This window comes from Camelina sativa, chromosome 14, assembly GCF_000633955.1.
Source record: "Camelina sativa cultivar DH55 chromosome 14, Cs, whole genome shotgun sequence".
NCBI lineage: Eukaryota > Viridiplantae > Streptophyta > Magnoliopsida > Brassicales > Brassicaceae > Camelina > Camelina sativa.
In genome coordinates this window covers 24,712,923-24,724,394 of record NC_025698.1, presented here as the reverse complement: position 1 = coordinate 24,724,394, position 11,472 = coordinate 24,712,923, and the positions used below count along the sequence as shown (strand labels likewise).

Below are 11,472 nucleotides of genomic sequence, written 5' to 3'. Positions count from 1 at the left end.
GAAATGGTAGAGGTGGATTGTATGGTGGAGGAATGAATCTCACAGGTTTATCCTTGGGAGCAGTGGGTTCTTTAGTAGCTTCAGGATCAAATTGCTTGGCTGACTTAATTGGATCCTTGAGCACCTCGACAGGATCCTTTATCTGAACTTCATATTGAAGAAATTCATCCCCATCTAAACTCTCAGTGTCCTCAGTGAGCCGTACATCTACAGCTTGGGTGGTGATGGCATGCATAGTGGCATAGTCCTTGGGGTTTTGAACTGCTTTTACAGGTAGTTGGCCAGGTGTTGGGGTAAAAGTAGAAACAATCTTGCCTTCCATATACTTCATCTTGGAGTTAAGAGCTTCAAACTTGACACTCAGATCATTGTAAGAACATTCCATCCGCTGACTGAGTTCAGCAAACTTCTTAGCAGTATCTAGAGAACCACTAGCTTGATCTTGAAGAAGTTGTTGCAGCATGTGCTTCATTTCTTGATCTGGAGCTTGAGTAGGTGGAACTTGTTGAGGTGAAAATCCTGGTGGTGGTCCGGAAGGAGCGTGATAACCCTGCTGGAACTGTTGTTTAGGAACGAATCCCGGATTGTAAGGCACAAAAGGTTTTTGTTGACCTTATTTTTGTTGTTGAGGCAGATACACCTGATCTTGTGGATTGGCAACATTGTTACTTCGGTAAGACAAATTGGGGTTTGAATTGTATTGGTTGTAACCTTTGTTGTACCCACCCTGATTCTGGACATAGCTGATCTCCTCAGTCTGCTCACCCTCCCCATCTGGAACTTGGAAATGGTCATCCTCAGATAAAAAGTGGATGCTCCTCTGCTGGCTGAGCAAGATTCGGTCAAGTTTCTCATTGACATTCTTGAGGTCCTTCTTGTACTTCTCCTCAGACCCAGCGTCGCCTCTAACTGTGCGGTCATAGTCTTCATTGTAGTTGCCGTCAGACTGGGCGAGATTCTCAACCAGTTGCCAACCTTCATCTATGTCCTTGTTCAGGAAGTTACCGTTAGAAGCAGTGTCAAGCAGCATGCGTATCTTTGGTAGTACACCACAGTAGAGAGTGCTCAGCAGTGACTCGTTGCTAAAACCATGGTGTGGACATTGGCTGTGGTAACCCTTGAAACGCTCCCAGGCTTCACAGAATGATTCTGAGCTCTTTTGAGTGAAGGTAGAAATCTCATTCCTGAGACGTGCTGTTCTGGAATTGGAGAAGAACTTGGCCAAGAATGCTTTCTTGCAACCATCCCAGGTGGTGATTGATCCCTTGGGAAGGTTTTTCTCCCATTGATGAGCTTTGTCTACCAACGAGAATGGGAAGAGGCGCAACTTGTAACCATCCTCACTCACGCCGTTGATCTTGGTGAGACTGCACAGACGGTCAAACTCGTCCAAGTGGTCGAGTGGATCCTCCATAGGCAACCCGTGAAACTTGTTTCCTTGGATCATGGAGATCAGACCACTCTTGATTTCGAAGTTGTTGTTCAGCACGGCGGGAGGGACGATTCCAGCACGTTGAGTATGAGTGTTCGGTGCATCCCCAACACCAATGTTTCGTGGTCCCGGATTTGGTCCATTCTGTTGTTCCATAGTGACTGGTGCGGGATGATCAGTGAGTTGACAAACTTGTCGTGGTCTTTGTAACCGATTGATGTCGTCGATAGCAGGAAGGAGGTTCTGATGTCCTCTTGACCTGGTGTGCATGCAATGTTGCAATCAACAGGTTTCTGAGATGCAAAACAAACAAGCAGACAACCAAAACAAGTCAGTACTCAGAATGATCAGTGTAATAGAACTTAATCTTGCAAAACTTGAAATCTTAAATGTAGCAAAATGAATCCCAAATCGCAACGGTGCCAAATTGATACTATGATTTTTGTGTGTCCTAGCAGGTTCAATTAACCTTATGTAGTTGTAGTACTTAAGGTGTAAATCCAAATGGGATGTTGCTAGCAATCAAGATGCAATCAAGAAGTCACAAGTTAAGCCAATTCAAAAAGAGTGTTTTTCTAACAATCCTAGAATGGTTAAAATACAAAACGGAAATGAGTAACAGAACTAGAAACGAAAATGTATGACAGGAAGCGAACAAGAATAAGTGAACCGAAAATGAGTCTAAGCATGAACGAAACCGCAAGATAAGAAACAGTCTCAGGATTGCAAATAAAATCATGGAGAAAGAAGTCCTAAGGATGGAAGTAATTGATGTCGGTGGAGTATCCTAGTCTACAGAGTGTTTAACATACCACAAACAAACTATCCCTCAATGAACATCACAACTTAGTTAATCCAATCTCTTGACAAAAACTACTCAGACTCAACCACTTCCATACCTAGCTCTCGCTAGAGAAACATGATCGAGCGGGCATAAAAAACAAGTTCATTCACGTTAACAAACATCCTAGACAACTAATCTCTTAGGCTAGGAACGTAAGTCTCTAGCACTAGTTGGTAAGACATTTCATCAAACACCTTTTGGGTGTGGAATTGTCTCGAACCTAGTTCCAATTGATCAGAGAGAAACTAGTAATTCTAACACTAGTCCAGAAGGGAATCATACAAATCAAAGTTTAAACACTCTACATCCTAAGATCCTCCACCTAATCTATCCCATCCTCAAGAACTACCACACTACTCAGATCCGCAAATCATCACCAAAGATACAAATCCAGAAAATATTGAACAAAGCATAATAAAATAGACAAGAATGAGATGAACAACTTTGCAGAAGAAATCAAGTGCAAAAACTCAATAAACTCGGAGATGTCGGATTACAAGTCTCAGAACTTTTTTTCTTCGCTAGGTCAAACCTTAGAAAATAAAACGAGATAAAAGATAAGATGTCTTCGCCAAGACTTAACAAAACTTTTTTATAGTAAAAACATGTAAATCCCTAAAACTTAAAACGACAAGATGAAAAGTCGGTTTGGGAATCTCCTGAAGCGTGTAAGACGAAACGTCTTCCTGACATGTGCGAACGAGTAGTGTCTCGAGTGGGTGATGGTGTTGGCTCGAGTGGAGGGTCGATTCGACGGGCAGAGGCTCGAGCAGGAGGGTCGAGTCGACGGGTGGCGACTCGAGCTGGATGTATACGCATCCAATAAAACGATGATAACCTTTGAACCACACCTTCGATTGGCTTGACATAAACGACATTAGAAATATGACTCAATTCTCTACAACTTTGATGAAGACGTCTAAAGCTGAATTCCACGACCGGTGGCTCGAACGGCGACTCGAACGGTGCGACTCGAATGGATCCAGTGGTGGCTCGAGTGGGGTGTATACGCATCCTCTAAAACGGTGATAACTCTTTAACCACGCTTCTGATTGACTTGAAATAAATGGCGTTGGAAAGATGACTCAATTATCTACAACTTTGATGAAGACGTTGATAGCTGAATCCCCCGACGCTGGCTCGAAGGACGACTCGAACGGCGACTCGATCGACGGTCAAGGTGTTGCTCGAGTGGGTGACGACTCGATCGACAGTCAAGGTGTTGCTCGAGTGGGTGACTCGAACAGCGACTCGAACGATGTGTTCCCGACATCTCCTAGATATCTGAAATACTCCGAAATGCACAATGTATGCAAGAATGATGCAATAACTTCCTGGACATGCAAAGTGAACAGAAAAGACTAGAAAATGATGCCAAGTATCAGCTATCCTAGCTAAACGAATGATAAATATATGCTAAGGAGAGATAAAATATAGACATATCACCTTGTATAGGATATCTTCACAAAACATCACATCTCGACTGACGACACACTTTCTGTCCTCACTGCTCCAAATCCTGTAACCTTTAACTCCCTGTGGATACCCCATAAATACCCCCTTATTGGCTCTTGGTTTCAACTTTCCTTGGTCGACATGATAGTAAACCAAGCAGCCAAATCTTCTGAGGTGATCATAATCCGGTTTCCTTCCCGACCAGAGCTCTTCAGGAATCTGAATGTTTAATGGTGAGGATGGAGTTCTATTCATCACATATACGACTGTTGATGAAGCTTCTGCCCAGAATGGTTCTCCCAATCCTGTTTCACTCAGTAAGCTCCTTACCTTCTCAAGCACGTTTCTTGAACCTCTCAGCAACTCCATTTTGTTGTGGAGTATAAGGACATGTTTTGTGCCTCATAATCCCCTTTTCCTTGTAGTAGTCATCAAATCTTTTGTTGCAAAATTCCAGACCGTTGTCTGTCCTTAATGCTTTCAGCTTCTTTCCACTTTGATTCTCAACTAATGCCAGCCATTCAACAAATTTGGAGAAAGATTCATCTTTTGTCTTGAGAAAGAATACCCATGCCTTTCTTGAGAAGTCATCTACAAACGATATGTAGTATTGGCACTTTGCCAAACTTGGTGTCAGATTCGGAGAGCCCCAAAGATCAGAGTGTACATACTCCAAAATTTCTTCTGAAGTATGCTTGCCAGTCTTGAATGACAGTCAGTGAGACTTTCCCAGAATGCAGTCTTCACACTGCCCGAATTCTGCTATCTCACTACCTTTGAGTAATCCCTTCTTGACCAGCAGCTTCAACACCTTCTCACTTGTATGACCAAGTCTGCTATGCCATAAAGCGGTTGTGTTCACTGTTCTTTCAGCTGCATTAACCTGCTCAAGCTCCACCTTTCCTTCTAGAAAATATAGTGTGTCTCAATAATTTCCTGCGAGAGCTTCTTTGTTTCCTTTGAACACTTGAAGTCTAAAATGTTTAGACTTGAACCAACATCCGTTTGATTCCAACTGTCCCAGAGAGATTAGATTTCTTCTTGCTGTAGGAGAGTATCTGACTTGAGACAACACTACTTCCGTCCCATTGTAGTTTACAATTTTGACTTTCCCGATTGCTGTGATTTCACAATATGTGTCGTTTCCCATCAGAATCCTTCCTCCATTTACCTCTTCTACATCAAACATCAGATCTCTTCTGGATGTTATGTGGTAAGAACATCCAGAATCCAAGATCCAAGCATCTTTTGGTTGATATTCAGAAACTGTTAACATCAACGGTTCAACACATTGAGCTAGTGCAATGCTTGCTTCACCCTTCTGACATGTGCTTGCTTGGTTCTTCTTCGGACAATCTTTCTTCAAGTGATCTTCACTACCACAAATCCAGCAAGTCCTTTTCTTGGTCTTAGACTTGCCTCTTGAGTCTGTTTTTCCCTTTGGCTGTGTCTTCTTTTCAGTTATGCCTCTTGTCTGTATAAACAACCCTTCTTCTGCAAGTTTCTTTAGTACCCCCTTATCTTTCAGCTCCAATTCGATAGAATATGCTGACATGATGATCTCCTTGGGTGTACCAAAGTCCTTGTCTTTGTTGCTATACTTCAAGGTGTGTACGAGGTTGTCAAAACTCTTAGGCAAACTGTTCATGAGGATCGCATCCGTATCTTCCTCGCTCATATCCATGCTTAGGCTAGATAAGTCTGATATGAGCTTATTGAAGGTGTCTAGATTTTTGTCTAGATTCTTGTCCTCCTCCATCTTGAAACTAAAGAACCTTTGCTTAAGATAGAACCAGTGTGGTAATGTCTTAGCCTGATAGTTGTTCTCTAGGGCTGTCCACATAGCATATGCGGTTGGCTCCTTCATGACTTTTCTAAGCACCATATCTCCCAGACTGTGACTCAAGAGGTTTCTTACCCTCCTGTCTTTATCTAGCCATTTCGGATCTGACTTTGCTGCTCCTTCTGAGTCTTCACCATCTTTTCCTTCAGCACCTTCTGCTGGTGGTGGTTGTAGTACCGACTCAAGGCCCAAGATTTCCAGCTGAGCGCACATCTTGTGTTTCCACAAAGAAAAGTCACCTTCTCCATCAAACTTCTCCACGTCAAATCTTCCTTGTGTAGGTTCCATCCCTGAGACCTCTTCAGAACTCGAGGCTCACACCACAAACCCAACACAAAAGACAAAACCAACAAACTGTCTCAGCAAAACTCACACAACACCAACCACACAACCAGAACTTCTAACAAAACTCTAACTTTACAACTTTGTTTCCGTATCTAGTTCAGAAATAACCTAGATACATAAAAAACCAAACTTGGTGAAGAAATGTACCTTAAAGGTTGAACCTTTCTGAGTTTTAGAACAGTAACCACCTCTGACTTGTAGAGCTCCTTGTAGATCTACTCTTTCTACGGTTAGAACACTCTAACCTTGCTCTGATACCACTGTTAGGTTTTTCCTTGAGTGTTTAACCGAGAAACGACCAAGTAAGACTAACAGGTTGTGTTTCCTTGTGCTCTGTTTTATGTTTTGCAGGTTTGTATGTTTGTTGTGCAAGAAAAGTAAAGAGACACGAGGATATACGAGTTCCCAGGATCAATGTGATCCTGTTACGTCTCGGTGAACCTGAAACCGGTCCACAAGGAGTATCAGAGTAGCAATTACAACTTGAACTAACTCACCCCAAGCTCACGTCTCTCCCCTTACAAAGAATCATAACCCAAGAAAGAACAAGAAATATGAAGAAGACAAAAGTCTCTCTCACCCACTCTAGGTTTCTCTCTCACCGACAACTTGGTCCCTTATCTCTGTAATGTAACGCCAGATGCTCTCTACTTTGTTCCCTCTGCTCCTCACTCTTTTAATAGCCCTCTATCGTCGTCTTGCAAGGTGATACAAGACAAACCCGTACCATACACACGGTTTAGATGTGATGATGCTAAAACGACAGAGCTATTGTCGTTTGTCTCCTGGGCAATTTCCTTAGCAGACCAAGTTGGGCATGTATTACCGTTACCGGCCCAACTCTCTGAAGAAGCCCACCTGTCTTATCCAAATCATCAAAACGACATCTCCAAAGTGAACGACCCTTCTCCCCATTTTAAAAATAACTCAAATGACTCAATGATTTTCTTCGATCTAATTCTATATCTGGCTAAAAGTATCGACTCAATGATTTCCTATGTCTTTTACATTAGGGCAGTTATTCACTTAAATATCGTCTAAAAAACCCTCCCAAATAGTAGGATTCAAGAAACAAAAGAAAAACAGAGGCAATGGACCCCTTGAACAGGGAGTAACTTATATCAAGTTATCAGCCTTGAAACTATACAAAACGGTACATGTCTCTGAACTGCACACACATTCATGTACATAAATTTGGCATCCCAGATTCTGGGAAACAGCAACCTGGTACCTATACAAGAAACAAAATGAAAAAAGAACTAAAGCTTAATAATTGAATTATTGAAATATTCACCACTCACCAGCTTAGGTTAGACCGGTCTCAAAAAGAAAAGAGCAGAGAATTTACCTTTTTGCTACGGCTTTTAGTTGGAGACCAAGTAATTAGAAGAATATCTAGCTTTAAATGGAAGCAATGATCAAGATCAAAGTCTTCTAAATAATGCCCATATGAAAGGGTTACACCTTCCAGTGAGTAGCAGCCATGTGCGTAGAGACATTTAAGGCTTAATGGAAGCTCTTCCAATGATTTGAGTTTCCTACAACTGTTCAGGCTAATAGTTCTTAACGAGGATAGCTCTTTGATGCTAGCAGGCATTGTTTCAAAATCGTGTTTGCTGAGGTCTAGCTTTTCCAAATTGGTGAAATGGCTGAGCTGGTGCGAAAGTGATTGAACGTTTTTACAGTTATCAAGCTCAAGCTCAAGCAAGTGGTGTATGCCATGATCCTCTAGTAAATTAGGGAGTTCTAGCAATGATTGGAGGTTGATACAGTTGGAAAGTATAAGCGTCTCTACTTGAGTTAGTGGTGGCAATGCTTCTAGTTTGCAGCAGTTATGGAGGTCCAGATATTTCAACTTCTGGAGTTGTTTCATGGTTCTAGGTAAACTTTTGAAGTCATTTCCGCTGAAATTCAATTTCTCTAGAGCATGCATTTTACCAAGACTTGATGGGATGTTTTCAAGATTCAAGTTGATGAGGTTTAATACTGTCAAAAGAGGGAAGTCTGAAAAGCTGTGGCACCTGAAAGTTGTTCCGCTTGATCTCAAGGCAAACAAAATCACGGAAATTTGACTTGACGCGAGGTGGCAGTGGTTGCATCATCAACTTATATGGGATAAATCTCTCCAAATCAAAAGAAAAGTGATCTGCATCTCCTTCTAGTTGTTCAAGCCAAAATTTTATTTTCCCTTCTATGGATAGATTTGTAAGACATTGCAGTGGCTCAACTTCATTGGGAAACGCCAGTATAATTTGTGGACAGCACATCACTCTTGGTTTTGTAATGGTTGTCGCTGCCATAATATTAATCTTGAGACTTTGAAGACCAGGACAATGGATTGCATGGAGTTTTCCTAGACTAGATAAGCTACCAATGTACCTTGGAAATTGTTCCAGCCTCGCGCAATCATTCATTGACACGTCCTCCAGCTTCTTGGCCATTGAAATATCTGGAAAATATTTCAGATTCTTAGACCCCGTCACATCTAGTCTCCTCAAGTTCCCAAGCTCCTGAAAAGAGACCAAAAAAAAGTATACGGAAAACTTAAAAAAGATTTTTATGGACGAATTTTTGATACTCAAATTGCTATATCAAACCAGGTAGCATTTTCTAAGATAATTTACCGGTGTCCCTTCCCAAAGGCTCTCGAGGTTACTGTACCGGAACTTGAGTTCAACAAGACACTCTAGGTGTAGATCGAAAGGAAGTGTTATCAACGGATATGCGTCCCAATGAAGCAACCTAAGCTCAAGGTCAGGGGGAAGTATATTATCTTCTGTAACAAATTGCAGTTTGGAGTCTGTATCATCCAGATGCTTGTAGAACTTTAAATACTTGAGATTATACAACGGCAAGAAATTAATACAGCTTATAGCTAAATTTCTACGCATCTCACACATGTGCAGTGCTAAGCAATGAATTTGGTTTGTCCCCTGAAAATAAGAATATCAATGTCACATCACATGACATAAAGAAAAAAGAAATCATACCTTGAAACCATTAAAATCAAATTAAAGAAAGATATACAAATATGTATGATGAGGCTCACCAAGTTATGTCCCAGTACTTTAGAAATTTCCCGGGGATCCCACAAAATTAATTGTTTATGAGGCTTTTTCTTGGATCCTTGACGCACAATCTGCCTTCCCATTTTCTCAACTAAAGCATGCATCTTCAGATATCCATCAGTTGAAATGTTAATGAGAGACTTCTCGGACAACACTTCTATCCCAAATTCAAAGCTATCAAAAAGAGCTCTTAGACTTAGGATCGAGTCTCCATTAAAGAGGCATGCAACATGAAGAAAAACGTTATTTTCTATTGCAGACAAGTTAATACGAACTCCCTAGGATGAAACTCTGATGGAGGCTGATGACAGGTAAGTGGCGACGTAAATTGATGGTGATGATGCACAGGTGGATTGCGAGTGACGGCAGATGATGTTCGAGAGAGAAAAGCAATGATTCGATGGTGAGAAGTGTTAGATGGTGATATGGATTCGAAAATAAAGTGAAGAGTTTCTTAATCACAAAGTGTTTAGAAACTCGGAATCATGAACGCATTCACGAGTTCAGATTGAGAGAAGAAAGATTCAACAATACTTGTTACATAAAACTTCTTCGCTACCAAACAAGGAGGCGTCGCTTTTGGGTTTTATAATCAACCCTAGGGTTCGACACTCCAAACAACAGGAAGTTCAAAATAAAACAACAAGGCGTGTAAAGGAAATAAGAAAAACAACGAAGCGTCTAGGTGATCTGTAGTAGTACAGAAGTCACTTGTATTAGTACATTATTCCCCATTGGTAATGACTTCTAGATAACTCAACGTGGTGATCCATTTTCCTCATTAAAAACCATACCGAGAAAACCCATTGGTACAAAACTCAGCTATGGGAAAAAGAGTACAAACTTCACACCTAAGTTATCTAGTTATCATTACCGAGTGAAGTCTTCAGGGTGGATATGTTGAAGACTTGGATCCTCGGTAGATTGAATGACCCGTCAGCTATGAGTGCATGAGCTTCCTTGGCCATCTCCTTAGCTCTTGAACGAGTGATCCTTCCCACGATCTCCGGTTTCTCTACAGCTTCTGTCTCCTTGCTGGCCACGATCATATCACAAGTCGTCGTAGCTAATCTTCAATATTTGAATGGTGCTTTCATGAGGAGTCGTACCTAATCTCCTTAACTCATCCTTCCACTCAATTGGTGTAGTCTTTCCACGGAAACATAAGCCAAAAGCTTCAAGGGCAAAGGGAAGACCATGAGCAAGCTGAGAAGCTCGAAGAGAGAGTTGTTCATAAATATCAGAAGGTGGAGTTCCTCCTTCAAAAGCAAACCGTTTAAGCAGGAGGAGAGAATCACTGCTTTCCAAGCAGCTAACCTCATATAAGTCTCTGTCTATAATGCCACATGTTTTGAGCAAGCTTTGGTCTCTTGTGGTTATGATGATATAGCTTACTCGGCCAAACATGCTACTCTCTTTAACCAAAGCTCGAATCTGATCCACATTGTCAACACCATCAAGGACAACAAACACTCTTTGGTGTCCAAGCCTAGACTTAATATGGTGGTGTCCGTGTTCAAGCGTGGAGAGCTTGACATGTTCTTCAGGCAGGATAGAAGAAACAAATTTTTCCTGTAAACCAACGAGACCAAAGCTGCTAGAAATCTTCCAAACGTCTTGTATGAAACAACGAGCTGAAAATCCTCCAGAGTACTGGTGAAAGAGATACTTGGAAATGGTGGTTTTGCCTATGCCACCCATTCCCCAAATGCCAATCATACGAACCTCCTTCTCTGATCTAATATTTAAGAGAAAATCCAGCCTCTCCATGTGAGGAGTCATTCCAACAACATCCGCAAATTCAATAGGCAGCATAGATGACAACCGAGTCCAAATATCACTAACAATATTGTCAATCATTGCAGCATCGTCCTTGCTGAAATGTAAAATGAAAGAAAGTAACAAAGATGTGGAAATCCTATATATATATATATATATATATATATATATATATATATATATATATGTGTGTTTGGCTTTGCAGAAGAAAGAACTTACAATTTTGTAGAATCCTTTCCATTGAGATAGGAGACTTTGGTGAGAGCCTCTTTCCATTTAGGAACCTCCTCTGCAAATGAGTTGTTACACATGTGCAATTTAAGCGGTTCCCAGAAATGGCCTTCCTCTTTCCTGACATCAGAGAGCTCCACTCCGTAGAAGATCGGAAAGACGATGAGTTTCTTTGAGCTCCAAAGCTCCATTATCGATTGGAGCTCGATCAAACACCACTTTGAAGAAGTGAAATTCTCCGAGATAACAATGACTGCAAAAGTCGAATCTTGGATGGCTTCAAGGATTTCGTGGGGAAAAGGATCGCCCGTTCTAATCTTCGAATCATCCTTGAAGGTGACGATTCCCCTGTTAACTAAGGCTTTGTGAAGATGGCTGACAAAGGTTCTACGAGTATCAGTTCCTCGGAAGCTCAAGAAGACACCGTAACGCGAAGAGGAAGACGAAGCCATTTGCTCTGCTCTGGTGTGGAAAA

At 41.4% G+C, this 11,472-nt stretch overlaps 2 protein-coding genes across 2 annotated transcripts; both read right to left on the bottom strand.

The window, feature by feature from the left end:
• On the bottom strand, positions 7,100-9,091 carry LOC104743951 (disease resistance protein RPS4-like). Its single transcript, XM_019235583.1, has 5 exons — positions 8,969-9,091; positions 8,544-8,852; positions 8,299-8,429; positions 7,268-7,991; positions 7,100-7,150 (listed from the first exon to the last, which is right to left on the bottom strand). The coding sequence occupies exons 1-5, from the start codon at positions 9,089-9,091 to the stop codon at positions 7,100-7,102; spliced, it is 1,338 nt and encodes a 445-aa protein (XP_019091128.1).
• LOC104743950 (TMV resistance protein N-like) lies at positions 10,038-11,449 on the bottom strand. The gene is made up of 2 exons (XM_010464976.1): positions 10,986-11,449; positions 10,038-10,863 (listed from the first exon to the last, which is right to left on the bottom strand). Exons 1-2 carry the CDS (start codon positions 11,447-11,449, stop codon positions 10,038-10,040), a joined length of 1,290 nt encoding a protein of 429 aa, XP_010463278.1.